General features: G+C 41.1%; 1 protein-coding gene across 6 annotated transcripts in view; it reads right to left on the bottom strand.

Moving 5' to 3' along the window:
- The window catches only part of CTPS2 (CTP synthase 2), a 107,948-nt gene that overhangs the window by 12,441 nt on the left and 73,447 nt on the right, over positions 1 to 22,060 (bottom strand). For all 6 annotated transcript variants that reach the window (XM_061136079.1, XM_061136081.1, XM_061136076.1 and 3 more), the window contains exons 15-17: positions 14,459 to 14,514; positions 12,448 to 12,544; positions 2,819 to 2,963 (exon numbers count right to left, since the gene is read on the bottom strand). In XM_061136079.1, the coding sequence (XP_060992062.1) occupies positions 2,819 to 2,963; positions 12,448 to 12,544; positions 14,459 to 14,514 (298 nt within the window). The remainder of the gene's footprint in view (positions 1 to 2,818; positions 2,964 to 12,447; positions 12,545 to 14,458; positions 14,515 to 22,060) is intronic.

Here is a 22,060-nt window from a genome sequence, read left to right as displayed (position 1 = left end):
AAGGCTCTTTAGTCCCTCTTTACTTTCTACCATAAGGGTGGTGTCATCTGCATATTGAGGTTATTGATATTTCTCTTGGCCATCTTGATTCCAGCTTGGGATTCATCTAGCCCAGCATTTTGCATGATGTACTCTGCATATAAGTTAAATAAGCAGGTTGACAATGTAGAGACCTGAAATACACCTTTCCCAATTTTGAACCAGTCTGTTGTTCCATGTCCAGTTCTAACTGTTGCTTCTTGACCTGCATACAGGTTTCTCAGGAGACAGGTAAGATGGTCTGGTATTCCCATCTCTTTAAGAATTTTCCACAGTCCTGGCAGTCCTCAAACGCAGTATCACAAGACTCATTTGCTACAATGAGGGTCCACAATGGTAACTTCTAAACAAGATATATCTGGTTATTGTGGGAGTAACCCCTACCTAAGCACATGATTCTGGCCAGTTCCTTTCACTTTTAAAGTTATTACATACAATATTCCTAGATGAGAAGAAGTAAAGATGTAAATTCTCACCAAACTAGTATTTAAATGTAAAGAACTTTTAATGAAATTTAGTGAAAATTAAATTTTAATGAATTTTAATGAAAATTCCTAAGGAATTTTTAAATTCAAATTAGACTTTCAAAATCATTGTACAGGTCCTCCAGAAGAAGAGGTAAACACATTTTTAAAAATATTAAATAATGATAAGAGTAGGGTAAATAAGGGCTCAACTTACAATAATGCTATGACAATAAAAAGGGTGGTAAGGATTCAGAAAAAAGAGATGAAATCACCAGTGGAACAAAACAGAAATCCCTGAAACAAATCTAAATTACTTAATTGGTGAGGGTGGAGTGGTGTCAAGGGGATGGAGATCCCTACCTCACATACCACACCAAAAATAAAGTCCATGTATATTACATATTGAAACTATAAAACTGAAACTATATCAGTCTCCCAAGGCAATAGAAATAAAAACAAAAATAAATAAATGGGACCTAATCAAATTTACAAGCTTTTGCACAGCAAAGGAAATTATTTTAAAAAAAGAAAGAAAAGACAAGCTACAGAATGGGAGAAAATATTTGCAAATGATGTGAAAGACACAGGCTTAATTTCCAAAATATACAAACAGCTCATGCAACAACAACAACAAAACCCAACTGAAAAATGGGCAGAAGACCTTGATAGACATTTCTCCAAACAAGACCTACAGATGGTCAACAGGTACATGAAATGATGCTCAATATCACTCATTATTAGAGAAATGCAAGTCAAAACTACAATGAGGTATCACCTCATACCAGTCAGAATGGCCATCATTAAAAAGTCTACAAACAACAAATGTTAGAGAGGGTATGGGGGAAAGGGAACCCTCCTATACTGTTGGTGGAAATGTAAATTGGTACAGCCACTATGGAGAACAGTATGGAGGTTCCTCAGAAAACTAAGAATAGAACTACCATATGATCCAGCAATCCCACTCCTGGGCATACACCTGGGCAAAACTATAATTCAAAAAGATACCTGCACACCAATGTTCATAGCAGCATTGTTCCCAATAGCCAAGATATGGATACAACCTAAATGTCCATAGACAGATGAATGGATAAAAAAGATGTTGTACATACATACAATGGAATACTACTCAGTCATAAAAAAGAATGAAATAATGCCATTTGCAGCAACATGGAGATTGCAGCAGACCTAGAGATTATCATACTAAGTGAAGTAAGTCAGAAAGAGAAGCACAAATACAATACGATACCACTTCTATGTAGAATCTAAAATCTAAAATCTAAAATCTTCACAAATGAACCTATCTCCAAAACAGAAACAGACTCACAGACACAGAGAATGGACTTATGGTTGCCAAGGGTGAGGAGGGAAGGCAGAGGGATAGACTGGGAGTTTGGGATTAGTAGACACAAAATATTACATTTAGAGTAGATAAACAACAAGGGCCTAATGTATAGCACAGGGACCTATATCCAATTTCCTGGGACAAACCATAATGGAAAAGAATATTTTAAAAAGAATATATATATAAAAAACTGAGTCACTTAGCTGTACAGCAGAAATTAGCACAACACTGTAAATCAACTATACTTTAAAATTTTTTCCTCTGAAACTATAAAAGTGCTAGTGGAAAACAAATGGGTAACTATATAATCATCTTTTGACAGGGAAAGAGTTTAGGCATGATACTAAAGACACAATCCACCAAAGTAAAAGATCTGACCACGTTAAAAAAAAACATAAATAAGGACTACATAAAGTCTTTATTTAAAGTTCTTTAGTGAAAATAAAAACTAAGATAAACCTAACAAAAACTATTGAAAACCATTAACAACTTAAAAACAAAACCACTCTGAAAAAGTATGTGTAATCAAACAAAGGATTAATGTCCTTTATACATAAAGAGCTTACTAATCATCAAGAAAAAGGGTAATAGCATAAGGAAAATTAGGGCAAAGGATATGAATAGGGTATTAATAAAACAAAAAAGCCAATAAACATATAAAATATTCATGTACATGTATTACTCAGAAAGTCAACAAAAGAAAATCCCTTTTTTTCACCTACCAAAATGACAAATATCTGTAAAATAATACTAAGCATCAGCATGATTTGGAAAACTGACATATTACTCTTGTAGATGTGATTAAATCACTTTCATTCAGAGAAAAATGTATGCTTATTAAGAGGGGAAAAAATGACTCTCCACTTTAAAAAAATAAATCCTACAATGATATTAAATTTTATGAGACGCCTACAATGTTGATAACTGTATCTTGAGTCACTGCTAAGGACACAGTAAGCTGGTTGGTTACCTTGAAGACAGCTTGCATCCCTGTAGGAGGTAGGCATTCAGATTCCCAGTTGCCGCAAGTAACAGCCCCAGGTACGGAGGGGAAGGCTTCATTGGCCTAGAAGAAAACTCGGGATGGAACTGGACACCAACAAAATAGGGGTGATCTGAAATGAGAATAATTACAATGCAATTGAAGCTGATAAATCTGAGAACAGCCTTAAAAATCTTATCTTTAAATAAGAAAACTCATTACATGGTAAGATTTAACTTGTTACCTATATCATAGCCAGATATTTTCATGATACAACTTGGTAGTAGAATTTCAAATTGTAAAACACATCTCACTAACAAGAGATTCAGCATTTTATTTGTGGAAATAGATTGAGCAAAGTTAAGCAAAAGTTTTTGAATGGGAAGATGATCTGCTATTGAGGCCCTTCCAAGACTTGCAATGGTTCTATTTCCATGGGTGGGGTCCAGGGCAGGCTACCCCAAAGTATGTCTCAATGGCATACTGATTATTTTGAATTAAAATTACTTAAGATTGAGCTGATGTAAGAGGGACACTTTGACACACACTCCACCCAGTCTCCCTAAAAGCAGGAAATAAACCTCTCACGTGAAAGGTACACTCTCAGCATATGGAGGTGGAAGGACATCCTTATCACTACAGACACGGCATCTGGGCAGAGAAGCCTATATAAACACATTTTGTGACTTCTTTCATTTATTACCCAAGCTCAAATTTCATTTAGATTCTTCACTAATTAAGCATTCAAAGCCTAAGTTTCTTTGTCCTGTTAATTCCTCATATATTTATTGCTTCTGTGTCTAAAAAGTACAAAACCTACCTACTTTCTCCACTTTTTAGGTTCCATTTCTAAGAGACCTCCATATGTACAATTTTTTCTTTTTCTCCTGTTTATCTGTCTTGCATCAATTTTATTATCAGTCCAGTCACAAGAACTCAAGAGGGTAGAGGGGGAAAGGTCCCCTCCCCCAACAGCCTGATATCCTCATACGTCAGGCTAACTGTAAGTCACTTTCAGATGGCTTCAGGCCATTTCCTACAAGTTCTCCTTTCCCAAGGGATGGGTCCCCTGGGAAAGAAGCAGGTATAACTGCTTTTCTAGTCATAGCTCTGGGCTGGATATTAATCACAGACAGCACCATGAAGCTAATCAGGCACTCATACTTCAGCTATGTCGATTTATCTTCCCCTTCATGAATCACAGCCTTGTCGTGGCAAAGGGGCTTGCCTAACTCAATGAAGCTATAAGCCATGCCTTATAGGGCCACCTAAGATGGACAGGTCATAGTCAAGAGTTCTGACAAATTGTGGTGCACTGGAGAAGGAAATGGCGAACCACTCCAGTATTCTTGCCACAAGAAGCCCATGAACAGTATGAAAAGGTAAAAAGATATGACACCTCAAGATGAGACCCACCCTATGTCAGAAGATGTCCAATATGCTACTGGGGAAGAGTGGAGGGCAATTACTAATAGCTCCAGAAAGAATGAAGTGGTTGGGCCAAAGCAGAAACAATGTTCAGTTGTGGATGTATCTGGTGGTGAAAGTAAACTCTGATGCTGTAAAGAACAATATTGCATAAGAACCTGGAATGTTAGGTCCATGAATCAAGGTAAATTGGATGTGGTCAAGTAGGAGATGGCAAGAATGAATATCGACATCTTAGGAATCAGTGAACTAAAATGGATGGGAATGGGCAAATTTAATTCAGATGACATGTATGGATGTGAGAGTTGGACTATAAAGAAAGATGAACACCAAAGAGTTGATGCTTTTGAATTGTGGTGTTGGAGAAGACTCTTGAGAGTCCCTTGGACAGCAAGGAGATCCAACCAGTCCATCCTAAAGGAAATCAGCCCTGAATATTCATTGGAAGGACTGACACTGAAGCTGAAACTCCAATACTTTGGCCACCTGATGCAAAGAACTGACTCATCTGAAAAGACCCTGATGCTGGGAAAGATTGAAGGCAGGAGAAAAAGGGCATGACAGAGGATGAAATAGTTGGATGGCATCACTGACTCAATGGAAATGAGTTTGAGGAAACTCCAGGAGTTGGTGATGGACAGGGAGGCCTGGCATGCTGCAGTCTATGGGGTTGCAAAGAGTCAGACACAACTGAGTGACTGAAATGAACTGAATGGAACTGACCATTATGTCTACTACTGTGGGCAAGAATGCCTTAGAAAAAAATGGAGTAGCCCCCACAGTAAACAAGAAAATCCGAAATGTAGTACTTAGGTGCAATCTCAAAAATGACAGAATGATCTCAGTTCATTTCCAAGGCAAACCATTCAAATATCACAGTAATCCAAGTCTATACCCTAACCACTGATGCCAAAGAAGCTGAAGTTGACTGGTTCTCTGAAGACCTACAAGACTTTCTAGAACTAACACCAAAAAGAGATGTCCTTTTCATCATGGGAATTAGAATGCAAAAGTAGAAAGTCAAGAACTACCTGGAGTAACAGGTAAGTTTGGCCTTGGAGTACAAAATGAAGCAGGGCAAAAGCTAACAGAGTTGTGTCAAGAGAACACACTGGTCATAGCAAACACTCTTTTCCAACAACAAAAGAGATGATTCTACAAATGGACATCACCAAATGGTCAATACTGATATCAGACTGATCATATTCTTTGCAGCCGAAGATGGAGAAGCTCTATACAGTCAGTAAAAACAAGACCTGGAGCTGACTGTGGCTCAAATCATGAGCTCCTTATTGCAAAATTCAGGCTTAAATTGAAGAAAGTAGGGAAAACCACTAGGCTATTCAAATAAGACCTAAATCAAATCCCTTATGATTATACAGTGGAGGTGAAGAATAGATTCGAGGGATTAGATCTGATAGACAGAATGCCTGAAAAGCTATAACACTGTACAGAAGGCAGTGACCAAAAACACCCCAAAGAAAAAGAAATGCAAGAAGGCACAGTGGTTGTCTGAGGAGGCTTTAGAAATAGCTGAGGAAAGAAGGGGAACAAAAGTCAATGGAGAAAGGGAAAGATATATCCAACTGAATGCAGACTTTCAGAGACTAGCAAGGAGAGACAAGAAGGCCTTCTTAAGTGAACAATGTAAAGAAATAGAGGAAAACAACAGAATGGGAAAAACTAGAGATCTCTTCCAGAAAATTGGAGATACCAAGGGAACATTTCATGCAAGGATAGGCACAATAAATGGATAAGGATCTAAAAGAAACAGAAGAGATTAAGAACAGGTGGCAACAGCAATCCCACTCCTAGGCATATACCCTGAGGAAACCAAAACTGAAAAAGACACATGTACCCCAATGTTCACTGCAGCACCATTTACAATAGCGAGAACATGGAAGCAACCTAGATGTCCATCAACAGATGAATGGATAGAGAAGTTGTGGTACATATACACAATGGAATATTACTCAGCCATACAAAGGAATGCATTTTAGTCCGTTCTAATGAAAAGGATAAACCTAAAGCCTATTATACAGAGTGAAGTAAGTCAGAAAGAGAAAGATAAATATCGTATACTAAAGTATATATATGGAATCTAGAAAGATGGTGCTGACGAATTTATTTGCAAGGCAGCAGTGGAGAAACAGACATAGAGAACAGACTTATAGACACAGGGAGAGGGGTGAAGAAGGTGAAATGTATGGAGAGAATAACATGGAAACTTACATTACCATATGTAAAACAGATAGCCAACAGGAATTTGATGTATGTCTCAGTGAACTCAAACAGAGGCTCTGTATCAACCTAGAGTGGTGGGATGGGGAGAGAGACAGGAGGGAGGTTCAAGAGGGAAGGGACATATGTATACCTATGGCTCATTCATGTTGATGTGTTTTGTTTTTTTTTTTATGTTGAGACAGAAAACAACAAAATTCTGTAAAGCATTTATCCTTCAATTAAAAAATAAATAAATTTTTAAAAAATAAATAAAAAAGAAGTGGCAAGAATATACACACACACAAAAAAAACTGTACAAAAAAGGTGTTAATGGCTCAATAACCACGATGGTGTGATCATTCACCTAGAGCCAGACATCCTAGAGTGCGAAATCAAGTGGGCCTTAGGAAGCATCACTACGAACAAAGCTAGTGAAGGTGATGGAACTCCAGCTGAGCTATTTCAAATCCTAAAAGATGATGCTGTTTAAGTGCTGCACTCAATATGCCAGCAAATTTGGAAAACTCAGCAGTAGCCACCAGACTGGAAATGGTCAGTTTTCTTTCTAATTCCAAAGAAAGGCAAAGCCAAAGAATGTTCAAACTACAGTACAGTTGTGTTCATTTCACATGCTTGTAAAGTTATGCTCAAAATCTTTTAAGCTAGGCTTCAGCAGTACATGAACTGAGAACTTCCAGATGTACAAGCTAGGTTTAGAAAAGGCAGAGGAATCAGAGATCAAATTGTCAACATTCATTAGATCATAGAGAAAGCAAGAGAATTCTAGAAAAACATCTACTTCTGCTTCATTGACTACACTAAAGTCTTTGACTGTGTGGATCACAACAAACTGTGGAAAATTCTTAAAGAGATGGGAATACCAGACCACCTGACCTGCCTCCTGAGAAACCTGTACGCAGATCAAGAAGCAATGGTTAGAACTGAACATGGAACAATGGACTGGTTCAAAATTGGGAAAGGAGCATGTCAAGGCTCTATATTGTCACCCTGCCTATTTAACTTATATGCAGACTACATCATGCGAAATGCCAGGCTGGACGAAGCACTAGCTGGAATCAAGATTGCCAGGAGAAATATCAATAACCTCAAATATGCAGATAATACAACCCTTATAGCAGAAAGCAAAGAGGAGAGTGAAAAGCTGGCTTGAAACTCAACATTCAAAAAAAATATGATCATGGCATTCGATCTCATCACTTCATGGCAAATGGAAGGGAAAAAAGTAGAAGCAGTGACAGATTGTATTTTCTTGGGCTCTAAAATCACTATGGACAGTGACTGCAGCCATGAAATTAAAAGATGCTTGCTCTTTGGAAGGAAAGCTATAACAAACCTAGACAGTGCATTAAAAATCAGAGATATCACTTTACTGACAAAGGTCTGTATAGTCAAAGCTATGGTTTTTCCAGTGGTCATGTACAGATGTGAGAGATGGACCATAAAGAAGGCTGAGCACTGAAGAATTGATGCTTTCAAATTCTGGTGCTAGAGAAGATTCTTCAGAATCTCTTGGACTGCAAGGAGATCAAACCAGTTAATCTTAAAGGAACTCAACCTTGACTATTCATTGGAAGAAGTGATGTTGAAGCTGAAGCTTCAATACTTTGGCCACCTGACATGAAGAGCTGACTCAATGGAAAAGACCTTGATGCTGGGAAAGACTGAAGGCAAAAGTAGAAGACGGAGGCAGAGGATGAGATGGTTAGATAGCATCACCAACTCAATGGACATGAATTTGAGCAAACTACGGGAGATAGTGGAGGACAGAGGAGTCTGGCATGCTGCAGTCCATGGGGTCGCAAAGAGTCAGACATGACTTAGCGCCTGAACAACAGCAACTTATCCCCTGTAATGAAGAGTCTCCAAGTGATAAAAGGATGGCCTTTCAATATGTTAATAGTGGTTATGGCTCAAGGTGGCAAAAGTTCAATATATTTTTATTTTCTTCATTATAATTCTTTGTATCATGTGAACCTTTACAGTGAATTTCTTACATTGGGCTTCCCTGATAGCTCAGTTGGTAAAGAACCCGCCTGCAGTGCAGGAGACCCCGGTTTGATTCCTGGGTCGGGAAGATTGGCTGGAGAAGGGATAGGCTACCCACTCCAGTTTTCTTGGGCTTCCCTTGTGGCTCAGCTGATAAAGAATCTGCCTGCAATTCAGAAGACCTGGGTTCGATCCCTGGGTTGGGAAGATCCCCTGGAGAAGGGAAAGCTACCCACTTCAGTATTCTGGCCTGGAGAATTCCATGGACTGTATAGTCCATGGGGTTGCAAAGAGTTGGACACGACTGAGGGCAAATAAAGCTGTTACATATTGAGAGTTGTAAGAAACCCCTATATGAGCAGTTCAAGTTCTCCTAGATGTAATAGGAACAGAAAAATCACTTTTCTCAGGTATCTGGAATCCCCTGTTTGTGAATGGTAAAAATTAATGGGCAACATTTTCAAATCTGGGTAAAAATTTTCTAGGATTACAAATTCCTCTCCCCACTCAGAACTCTCAAAAGCTATGTTTATTCCCAGATTAGGAAGCAACTCCTAATTGGAGATTGGGCAGCTCTCTATTCCCATAACTCCCCTAGTAAAAGCATGGCTGGTATGTAGTCCTTACTTTAAAAATAATTTTAATGGCCATATATATATATATATCAAACTGAAGATGATAAAATATAACTTTTATAGGAAGAAGTAAATATAATTTTAAATCTTTCAATGGGACACTTTATCAAATGATCTGAAAGTCGAGTATGGAATTCAAAATCACAAATCCCCATCACTTACCACTGAAGACCCCAAACTACTGCTCAGTAGTGAGGAAATGCTGGTTGAATGGCAATATCCATTCTCCTAAGATTATCATTTAAAGTTTAGTCCTTATTGCAATGAAATAGATAACAGTCTAGCAGATTGTTCTCATCTAATGGTTATAAAGCTTTAGAATAGGAAAGGACTTCAGAAGTAGGGTAAATGTCCAGGTATAGATGCAAAAGCCTGGAGAAGCTTTGTTCTGGTCAGCTAGCTGAGGTTTCAGCTTTCATCATCTGATTATTAGCTGACGCTTCCCTTTGCACCTGTGGGGCCAGGTGTGTCCTGGGGCACTCACTACCCGCTTCAGAAGCCTTGATGCAAGATCACCATTTGTTCCCTTCTGCAAGGATTGATCTTTCAGTTTTCAGATGATGATCCTTCTCCTATTTTGAGTCTCCTTTATAAAACAGTGACAGTATCAGATAGTAGTTTTTGTGTCTGTTTTCATTTTTGCTGTGCTCTGCTCAGTCACTAAGTTGCGTCCAACTCTGCGACCCCATGGATTATAGCCTACCAGGTTCCTCTGTCCATGAAATTTTCCAAGCAAGAATACTGGAGCAGGTTACCATTTCCTTCTCCAGGAGATCTTCCTGACCCAGGAATCGAACCTGCATCTCCTGTGTCTCCTGCATTGGCAGGCGGATTCTTCACTCACTGAGACACACCTGGGAAGCCCGTTTTCATTTTTACTTCTTACTTACTAACTAAACAAAAGTTGGAAATCCACTCCCCCCCCCCCCAGAATAAAGCTTTGCTATACAAAATGGTAGCCCTTGGCCACAGGTGACCATTTAAATTTATTCAAATTAACTGAGCACATTTTAAGTGCTGAAGTGAAGTCGCTCAGTCATGTCCGACTCTTTGCGACCCCATGGACTGTAGCCTACAAGGCTCCTCTGTCCATGGAATTTTCCAGGCAAGAGTACTGGAGTGGGTTGCCATTTCCTTCTCCAGGGGATCTTCCTAGCCCAGGGATCGAACCTGGGTCTCCCACATTGCAGGCAGACACTTTACCATCTGAGCCACCAGGGAAGCCATTTTAAGTGCGAAATAGCCCCAAACAGCTAGTGGCTACCATACTGAACAGGGCAGAATACTCCATCATTGCAGCAGGTTCTATTGGACAGCTCTGAATTCAGAAAATTCCAGTGTAGAAATCCTCTATACCATATCTAGGAAGAAGCCTCCTTGAATTAGAGGGACACTCAAGTGTGAAAGCTTGGTGAGAGGAATGCCCTCTCCTCTCAGGAAAGTGTCCCCTCAAGAAAAGAAGAGAAACCATTTGTCCTTAGAAAAGAAACCAATGCAGCTTTTAAAGACGTGATGAATCCTGCAGCACAGCATCTAGGGATGTCTCTGAAAGAAGCTGACAATAATTGTGTTTTTGTACCACTACAGACAGAAGCTGAGCAATGGATCATGTCATAGCCAAGGAAAGAATATTTGAATGAATGGACCATTGCTCTGAATCACTTTATTCAAAAAATCCCCTATACCCAAATGAGGAAAGAGACTGAAAAGTTTTTATTTTAATGATATTCTACCAGTCAAAGCGTCTTTTAAATAATGCTCTTAATTGCTTTGAAACATATTCTGACATTATACTAATCACAAGTTTTGTTGTTTCTTTTAGAACTCCTTCAGGAATGTAGAGATTCATGGATATGGTAAGAGTAGCTAAGATCAAAGTCTTCTGGGAAGTTTTCCTTAATAAAATGAACTCCCTTGCAGTCAGCTTTTTTAAAATTTCAAGGTTTTATGGCGGATCTCATTTCCTTTCCAACCCACATGAAATTTGAAAGTGTCAATAGGAAATGAAACCCTTACAACGAAAGAAGCTTCTAAGTGTTTGCTGATAATAATGAGTCAGGAGAATTAAAGAGAATAATGTAGTTGAACAAAGTAAATAAACAATAATTTGCTTAAGAAACTTCTCTGCCCTCTCACATACCAGACTTACGAGACTTTAACACCAAGCAGCGATCCACACTATAAAAATTATAAATGATGGACATTTCTATCAAAAGAACTACAGAAAATATATCCTCATATTCTAATTTAAAACCTCAGGCATGGATCAACAATCTTAGGTGGAATGTCCACTGAAAACAAGAAGAACAATAAAGTCCCACAAAAGTGGTGGCAGAAGGCGGCTATGGCCTGGTTTAGATCCAGCCCCTCCAGTGACTAGCTGGATGGCCCTAGCAGGTTTCTTAACCTCTGCACTCCAGTCTCCTCTCTAAAGTAGGAATAACATCACCTGCCTTGTAAGTTACATAGGCACACGGAGTCCCTAGCAAGGGGTCTGGTGAGAAGCATCCAGTTAGTGCATGCTCAATGTCCACTGCTTGCCTTCTTTCTGGGTCCAGGTAACATGCCACTGTGGTCAAAGCCTTTCCCAACTTCAAGTGTCCTCCCTGCTTGGAACTCTGAAGTACCTGAACAGTTTAGAGACAGAAAACGAAAGGGACAGAGAAAAGGAATCTGAAGTAGAAGAACAGTGACATGGGTTAAGATGGAAAAAGAAGTAGAAAAGTTAGAAGAGTAAGTAGTCCAGGTTATCTGGAGCCCAAATATACAGATTGGAAAGGTAGGTTCTAGAAAATGATGCTACCATTTTTAGAGCATCCTGTACACGCTAAGCATTCAATAAATGAGGGCAGTTTATCCAACAGATCATTGTCACATGTACTGCACAGTCGGTTACCAGTAGTGAGGAGAACATCAGGCCATTCTTCCTCAGAGGTGGGAGAAAGCAGAGTGCTCCTCAACAGTGGGCTGCGTGCCTTTCCCAGACCATTGAACCCAGAGGCTAGGAACAAGAGATACCCCAGGAAGTGGGCAAGGATGCTAAGGAAGCATACTACTGAAAGAACTGGTAGGCTCTGAACACTACAGCATTTTATGGCAGTTCACATAAACAGAGCCCAAAATAATTAGTATTATAAGCGATCTGTTTTTTCATACACTTTATATTTAGTGCATATTATTTCTATTTAATTGAATATTTATTTCAAAAGAGAGAGGAGAAAAGAACAAACAAAATGGGTCTCAAGTTATATCTTTGTATACATACAGTTGACAAACAGATATTAGCTCACAACAAAAATTTTCAAAAATGAAGACCCCACTTACTTGCCAGTTCAATGATTTCCATCCTCTCTCCATCAACATCCTGACCTACAAAACTTAAGTCTTTCTGCTCAAGTTGGCTGATTAGGCTAGGATTCACCTGGAAAAACAAGAAATTAAGTGTCTTTGGACAGCAGAGCAATACAGACATATCATCTTATGAAAATGATTTTCCATTTTGGTGATGCTCTAACTAGTAGTTAATTTCTATTTATAGTCAAACCTCAAAGCCTATTTTTAAACTCATAATGAACCTGAGAAATAGTTTAATCACAGCCCTTAAATCTGGAAGGCCCATCTTCTGTTGCCCAAAGATAAGTTTCAAAAAGTAGGACTCTGAGATTACATCAAACTAAAAAGTTTCCACACGTGAAGGAAACCATCATCAAAACAAGGAGGCAGGGAATTTCCTGGCAGTTCAGTGGTTACAACTCTGAACTTCTACTGCAGGGCTCCTGGGTTCAGTTCCTGGTTAGGGAACTAAGATCCCTCAAGCCCATGGTGAGGCCAAAAGACTAACAAACCAAACAAAACAAGGCAACCTACTGAATGGAAGAAGGTATTTGCAAATCACACATCTGATAAAGGGTTAATATCCAAAATATATAAAGAACTCATACCCTTCAATACCAAAAAAGAAAAATTTTTAAAGGGGCAGAGGATCTGAATAGACATTTTTCCAAAGAAGACATATAGGTGGCCAAAAGGTACATGAAAAGATGTTCAACATCACTAAATGTCAAGTAAATGTAAATCAGAACCACAATGAGTTATCACCTCACACCTGCTAGAAAGGTTATCATCAAAAAGACAGGGAATAACAAATGTGAGAAAGGATGTAAAGAAAAGTCCCACAATGGTGATGGGACTGTAAATTGGTCCAGTCACTATGGAAAACAGGATGGACACTCCTCAAAAAACTATGACTAAAACTACCATATGACTTAGCTATTCCACTTCTGGGTACTTATTCAAAGAACATGAAAACTCAAATTCAAAAAGATATATGCACACTATGTTCACTGGAGTATTATTTACAATAGCCAAGACATGGAGACAACATAAGTGTCCACTGATGGATAAAGAAGATGTGAAAATATATATATATATCACAGAATACTACCCAGCCACAAAAAAGAATAAAAACATGCCTTTTGCAAAACAATATGGATGGACCTTGAGGCTATTATGCTAAGTGAAATAAATCAAAGAAAGACAAATATGATTTCATTCACATGTTGGATCTAAAAGAAAACAAAACCAAGGAACAAACAAAATAAAACAAAAACAACTCACAGAGAACAGATTAGTGGTGACCAGCTGGGAAGGGAGTTGGAGGGTAAGCAAAATGGTGAAGGGGATCAACTGCATGATGATGGATGGTAACTAGACTTTCTCTCTTGAAACCTTGAGACTAGCTTTTTATAGCCATCCTCCTACTTGCTTCTTCCCTTGAATTATGTGTAATAAACTATCTCTCCCCAAATGACAAATCCACTTGAGGATTGAAACTATCTTATTTCTCATGTGACTAAACCAAAATCTTTCTTTATATATATAGTTACATAATCGCTCTAAAGAGAAGCTTGGAACAAGTTTTCTACCAAAACACTGGTTATAGATGACACCTTGATGACCTGGTTCACAGCCCCTTCCCTCATTCATGTCATCAGTGGCCGTTTCCCAAACTTTTCAGCCTCTCCTTCACAGAAAGTGTTTCCTTATCTAAAATCAAAGTGGGGTCCCACCTGTTTGTCTCAATCTTAACCCCATATGCATACATGTGTGCAAGCTCAGTTGCTTCAGTCACGTTCGACTCTCTGTGACCCGCCAGGCTCCTCTGTCATGGGATTCTCCAGGCAAGAATACTGGAGCGAGTTGTCATTCCCTTCTCCATGGGATCTTCCTGACCCAGCAATCGAACCCACGTCTCCTGAACTGTAGGTGGATTCTTTACCACCGAGCAACCGGGGACAAGCCCTTACTCCACAGTAATTTAATGTGACAGATGTACCTCATATCGATGTCTGTGTCTTTCTTCTATGAAAGGTACATCACCATAAAGTTTCCCTGTAAAGATATGAAAGTGAAATTAATACTGGAGTAATCACCTTTGGAACCACATCCATGGCATCTGTGTGAGAGAAATCTCTTTGATCTCTGTCTATCAAAGGCCTAAAAATGAACTAGACTTTAGATAGTAATATTGATTTTCTTTTCTTATAGGACAGTGAGAGCTCCTTTGAAACCCTGAAGCAGTTCTCAAGTAAGCCATTACCAGTGTGCAAAGGGAAGCCTACCATGGACCGCAGCGAAGACTCTCCTTTCACGCGCCTGCCTGCAGGGCCGAAAGCCCCAGTGACGTCTGCACCATAGTGCCTGAGCAGATTCGTTAACAGGGCTCCTTTTACAAAAGAAGAAAATGAAACAAGGGGAAGGGAAAAGAAACCAAAGGACTTGCCCAAAGCCCAGGCCCGCTGGCTGCATAGTCCTGTCTGGAGCCCAGACCTCCTTACTCCTGGCCCAACGCTTTCTCCACTATGCCAGCCACCTCTGCTTTCACATGGTACTGGCCACACTGGTTTACATCCCACTTTAAAAATATGCCTACACTTTGACTAAAATTTGACCTCTAAGAATTTACCCCAGAAAACAGAAACAAGGACACAGAGGTAACCACGAGGATGTGACCTGCTGCGTTCTTAGCAGGGGACAATCGGGAAGCAGTGTCACCTCAGGAACAGAGAGGGCTGCTGGCATGAATGAGGGCACAGTGCCATGCACAGTTCTCACCCAGGGGTGTGTAGTGCAGAATCACACACGGGCCTACTTAGACAGGCCTATGTTGCAGTGGGGGCCACAGCCCAAGGCAGCAACTTGGGAATATCTGTCTGGGATGGACACAGGGGTCAGTGGGAGGCCCAGTGACCCAGTGTAAAGTAGCCAGGAGCAGGGTCTGTCACCAGACGCGTCTCTCTCAAGAACAAGCCCCAGTGGGCACATGGAGAGGCAGGATGGCCAAGTGGGTCACAGCACCGGAGCCACTGTAGCAGCACTAGCCCTCAGCATGCAGAGCCCAGGCTCACAGCCAGGGGACAGGAAGACCCCGTGACGGTGCTGGAACGCACAGCCTAACCCCAGCAGAATCAGGAGCAGGTCTCCACTCCACAGGCAGGGGGTTACCAGACTCTCCAAGATGTCATCAGGCCACGGAACAGGATGTTTCAACCAAGAAAGACCCAATGCCTCACATCCCATTTGAGCTTTTGACCTGGATAAAGAAAACGCAAACTGACTGTATTCTCTATGACTTGGTATGATCAATTATCGTTCCTGAACTTCCACTTGCAATTCTGTGCATATAGACTGAGTTCCCTGGTGAGGATGTTAATGACAGTGAGTATTGAAGGTATGTGCTTTAGAAGAAAAATGGGCAATAGCAGGAGCAAGGAACTCCTTTGAGAAAACTCCAACATGCCTCTGCCAAGGGGTCATTTGAGACAGAGCCTTTGTACTCAAACTACTGGTTCATAAACATGAAAGAAAAATTGGAAGACAGTAGCACAATAATGCCCAGTTGGAAAAAATGGAGACATATATCATGAAGTTACAAGAAAAAGCAGCTGAAAGATCTGAACCTAACTTTGGGAGGATTCTGATTCTCCTCTAACCTCTGATTTTGTCTTTGATATTCTTCTAGTTCAAAATGTCTTCTCTGCTTCCTTCATTAGAACAGATGACTAAGCAAATCCAGTAACAGAGTCCGCCAATACTAACAGGTGGTGAAGAAAATGGAGAACCCTCCAAAGATAAGGAATTATATTGAAGAGTTATACTTGAGTCATTGCGACTAGCAGGATATGGTGCAAACTTTTGAACCTGTGTGGCTTGTGCCTGCTGCCTGGCTTAAGGCAAACTTTTGTTTGCTATGAAATCGCAGAGGTGATAGGAAGAGAGGAGGTAGAGTGACTCTGGAGCCAGACTGCCTGGCTTTAAATTCCATGATACCATGTAATGGATGTGTGCCTTGGGCAAATTACTTCACCTCTCTGCCTCAGCTTCCTCATCGATAAAATAGGGGTAATGATAGTCTCTACTTCATGGCGTTGTTGTAAGGAATGAATAAATCGAAACATGTGATGCACCTAAAACAGTAAGTAAACCATGTGATTGCTATTGTTATCTCTAGACTATGAAATCTAAACAGAAAGAATAGAAGCTAGAACATAAGTTCTACAAGATAACAGACAATATAGGGACTCATTCCCTCAATTCTTGTGACTAGTGTCTAGCACATAGGCAGGTACTCGATACATATTTGTTTAATGAATGAAGCATATATATGGGAGGGTGTATATGGTACATGATGGATTGTTTTCAGAACTTTGGAAATGTTGTTTTATGCACTCAAAATCTTAGTCACTGACAAATCTATTAAGAATGAATTAATGAAATTAATCCATTGTCATATCTATAAAAAAAGAAGCAAGTAGCAGCAAAATTTTAGAAAAAGAAATCTGATAAAGTCTTAGGACCTACAAAATACTCTCAATGTAGGCAGCAAGACCCCAACAATGCATATAACAGCATCATCAGAAACAAAAACTGCCAAATGACACCATCTCCTTCTCTATTTCACTACTGGGTAGATTCTGGCTCATATATAAAATATATTTAACCACTAACAGTCCTGCCAATCCCCACCCTCCTGTTAGTAATCCTAGCATCTGAACCTGAACCTTTCTCTTTCCTTTTCAGAGCAAAAACTTCCCCCCTCCCAAAAGCTATACAAGCTGAAAGGTGGGAACAATCCAAATGTCCATGGACAGACAAATGGCTAAACAAGAATGGTATATACATAGAATGGAATATTATGCAACCTTAAAAAGGAAGGAAATCCTGACACACGCTACCGTATGGATGAACCCTGAGGACTTAAAGCTAAATAAAATAAGTCAGCCACAAAAAGCAAATGCTAGATGACTCCACGTCTATGAGGTACACAGAGTCGTAAAATTCTCAGAGAGAGAAAGCAGAACGGTGGTTGCAGGGGTTGGGGGCAAGAGGAATCAGAAGTTGTTAAATGGGTAAAAGTTTTAGTTTTGCAAGATGAAAAAGTTCTGCAGATTGGTTGCACACCAATGTGACTATACTGGATTGTACACATAGAAACGGTTAAGACAGCAAGTTTTCTGTTATGTGTATTTTAGTACAATTAAAATTTTTAAAGTAAAAGGTATACATCCTCATTCTTGCCCCCACCATTCCCGCTTCTTCTGAGACATCCTTTATCCAAACCCCTCATCCCTACCCTTTGCAACCCAGCTTTTGTTTCTGTCATTTTACTGAACTGCTCTCTAAAACCCAGCAGATCTGTCCTCAGTGGGGACCCGAGTAATGCCCCCATCCCCCATCTGTGACCTCTGCTCCTCTCTGGACTCCCCTTGCCCCACCTACCTGATCTGCATCCGCCACTGGGGACAACTGCCCGAACTTACGCCCTCCCTTCCTCTCCCACCTTTACTACCCCAGGAAGCTGTCAGTCTGTCAGTTGTATGCTCCCTTTCTATACCTCCTGATCCTTACCTTTCACCTGGCCTACACATTCCCTATTCTCAGAGAGCTGAAGGAAATCACCCAGAGCGTGTTGTTGTTCAGTCGCTCAGTCATGTCTGACACTTTGCGACCCCATGGCCTGCAGCACGCAGGCTTCCCTGTCCTTCACCATCTCCCAGAGCTTGCTCAAACTCATGTCCACTGAGTCGGTGGTGCCATCCAACCATCTCATCCTCTGTCATCCTCCCCTTCTCCTCCTGCCTTCAATCTTTCCCAGCATCCGGGTCTTTTCCAATAAATCAGCTCTTTGTATCAGGTGGCCAAAGTATTGGAGCTTCAGCTTCAGCATCATCAGTCCTTCCAGTGAATATTCACGGTTGATTTCTTTTAGGATTGACTGGTTTCATCTCCTTACTTTGCACCCATAGTGTGCAAAAGCTAAAATCACTACCTGATAAGCTTCGTTACCTCTCTCTCTTGGTAGACTTGCCATGCTTTTGCACAAACATCTCTCAACTGCTGTAGTGGTGTCTTAACTTGACTCATTTTTAAGACTTCCCAGAACCTTGTCCTGTACTAATTAGACATTATAGGAGCTAGAGCTCTCTATGTCTATGCAAGAATTTGCTACTGTTTGTCTAATTCAGAGACCCCAAGAGGCTGCCCAGGGTGCAGATTCTTGGTATATTTGACTTGTACAGTGTTGGCAAACACAAGTGTTTTTATTTTTAAATAAGTTGCCAACATTTAAAAATCAGGAAGATTTCTCATAAAACTCTGGATTTCCAGATTCTCTTAAAAATTTAGAAGCCTGGCAACAGTGAATCCACAATTCTTCACGTGACTATCAGCTGTAGCAGTTACTCTTTTGATGGGTCAAGTGCTTGTCAACTTGTCCCAGGCCTGACCACTCCCTGTGGCCTCTCCAACTCTGAGGCCCACTATAGTAGCCACTGATTGTTGAGCGTAAGCCAAGGCATTTCCTACACTTGGCCGTGTGACTCATTCACATTCCCTACCTGGACCTACTGGCCCAGCTGCTCAATCCAAGGTTGATTCAGTGTCCCTCTCAAGCCAACCACCCGGTTTCGATCGGCTTTCAGAAGCCAGGGATGGGTTCTTCACTCCCTGAACCTCCAGCTCTCCTCCATGAGACACTCCCCATGAAACCTGTGGAAGCCTGTTTTGGGGCTCTGGGCATGAGGAGGCTCAGCTCTGGAAGCTGTTCAGGGGTTTCCATCCCCTCTTTGATTAAGGTCTATCCATTTGTCAAAGTGAGGTGGTCAAGGCTTCAGGCTCTTAAATCAGCTCAGTCACTCTCGAACAGGTGACTTCACCATGCTGCGATGCTGTTCTCTTGTGCAGAACGCGTCTGGATCCCAGGGGTATCGAGAGGGATAACTGAAAAAGATGCCCATCGTGTCCTAGTGACTAGTGCTTAGAAAGTGCACAGTCTGGGCCAGTTGCTATCTTTCTCCTTCTCCATTTTTCACTTTTGGATTTTAGCAAATCAGTCCTTTAATTTTTAGAAAACATCTAATTTTATTTTTCATTATCTGCTTTTATCTCAGTTTTCTATCATGAAAATACAAATTTTCTAGTTTAATATTTTCAAAACTCTTTCTGAGATTTTCTGCATTCTTCTGCTAGACCATAATAGCAGGTTGGGAGCCAGGAAACCAGAACAGAGGGGCTGGAGAGAACACGCAAGATGAAGGGGCTGCCTGCCCACAACTCCTCAGCTGGCCTCTCCTTCCCTCCCACCATCCCCGTGGGAGTCCATTCTTAATGCAAGCCACTCACTGAAGTTTACCCCAAGCACTGAGAGAATCATAGGTCAATACAATAATCTCTCCCCATTCACGATCCTAACACCACACTTGAGTAGTGTTTCTTGTGCCAGGTGCTGTTCTAAGGACCCAGACATAACTGAGTTAGCCCTCACAAGGCCCCCCACAAGGCAGCAGCTCTTCTGATGTCGATTTTCTACACGCAGAACTGAGAGTAAGCAGCCACAGCCAGTGACTGAGAGCTGGGGCTGGAGGGGGCTCTGATAGGGTGGTGTGCTCCAGGGGCTGGGCTGTAACCACTCCCGGAGTTCCCACGGGTAAAGTGCTCAGGAAAGAGCTGGGCCAGTAAGGGAGACATAAACGCTTTCATCCCTTAGATTAACGGAGCTATGTCCCAGCCCTGTGAACCCCCCTATCCACAAACACAGTTTGCTGGGAAAGCCCCAGCAACAGGCAAGAAGCAGCCAGAAAGAAAAGGGACTCCTAGTGTGTGCTATCCACGGAGTGGCGGGGAGGCTGGCCCACCCCTCTCCCAAAGTCCACCATGCTCCTTTCAAATTCCTGTCTCAGTACAATATGTTACCCTGGCACAGTCTTTCCGGGTCCCTAAATCCCTGGTGATTTCTTTCAAACTGTTTTATAAATCACCTCATTAACCCAGCCAAGGTTTTTTGTGTGGCGTGGTTTTTTTTTTTCTCAAACTTCCTAACAACCTAATCACACCACGAACTGGAAGCTGTTTTTCTCTATCAACACTTGGATAAGAGATAAGAAAGCTAAAGCAGTTTTTCTGGCCTGAAAATTTCTCTCCCTTATCCCCATCTCTTTCAATTCTTTCCAATTTGAGATTGAACCACTCTGCATCTCTAATGCCATGAATTTTACCCAGATCCTTAGTACAGGGACTCACGCAATACCTTCTAACTGGCCTCTTGCCTAAGTTCTCTCAAAACAAAAATCTCTTTCTTTTACAGTAAAGCAGAAGTAAGCCTTTCAGTGAAGTCGTCATCCTTATTATGAGGAAATACAGACAAGGTCCCCAGAAGGAATTACGTCTTTTCCTAAACTATTCAATTTCCACCTGCTGTGTCCAGACAGCTTCCCTGGCCTCCTGCAGCCTAGACTCTGCCGCACTGGCTAGCGGCTGGGGTCACCCTGGGGAGATCTCCCCAGTCTCCTCTGCCAGCTGACGTCTGCCAGCATCATCTCATCATCCCTGTGTTGTCTGTCCTGAGGATAAGGGTCATGTTAGAACTTTGCTGGGAAACCACCAGGGTCTGGTCTCCAGTTGCAGGCACTGCGCTGCTCCTAATTCCTTCCAATATGTCGTGCTGTGTCCACCACTGGACTGGACACCTCTGGAGGGCAAAAGAGCATCCACTCGATTTTAACAACTCCACAGCCCCGCACACACAGTGCTCGATAGCTGGCTCTCTCCCTCCTCTGCCTCCAGAGTGCCTCCTCAGCACCCTCCCTGCTTCCAGCCCTGTGCATTCCTGATTCTAAAGGCCAGGGTACTGTCTTGGAGGGCAGAGTTACATGGACTGCTTTAAACTGGGTTTACTCTAGTGCCCCTAGCATCGCATACCCACGCCAGATTGTACAGTATTTAAACATTCTATGTGAATGGCTGAAATAATGAGTACCTTCTGCTGGGTGGCAGTTTGGTTTAAAGATTACACTTGACATAGACAAAACAGGCTTCCTTTCCTGGATGTCTTAGCAACAGGTCTGGGACCTGACCAAAAAAATTAAGCCAGGGGCCTATAATATTTTGGAGACACTGTCTAACAAGTTGTCAGCTGTCCCCTGAATAAGCTCTGAACACTGTCTGAATTGCTTTGTACTTTATTATGTCCCCACCTCTCACACTCAATTGAGAGTCACAAGCAAAATGATAAAGTTTATTTCTGAAATCTTAAAACCCTCTCATATCAGAGAGTGCTCTCCCCGGCTCTCCTCTTACCTGAGCCTGACCCCTCTCTAGCCACACCTCATTCTACATTTCTCACTCTTCAAAGCACCCCATTTAACACTTAACTGCTCTGCACTGTATCCCCCTACTTTTCAAAAGTCATCTAATGAGTTAATCAACCAAGTAATGTTTCACTATAAGCAGACAAGTCCTACCATTGACATTCCCAGATAAAATATGTGTGGTATTTTAAGTGAGGTGTAATTTACACCTCAGTTAAAATATAACATACAGATCTAAAATGTTTAAATAAAATATACAGATCTAAAGTGTCTGACAAGTGTAACAATCCTGA

This window comes from Dama dama, chromosome X (assembly GCF_033118175.1).
Source record: "Dama dama isolate Ldn47 chromosome X, ASM3311817v1, whole genome shotgun sequence".
Taxonomy (NCBI): domain Eukaryota; kingdom Metazoa; phylum Chordata; class Mammalia; order Artiodactyla; family Cervidae; genus Dama; species Dama dama.
The sequence above is the reverse complement of the archived record's forward strand: the minus strand, read 5'-3'. Positions and strand labels throughout refer to the sequence as shown.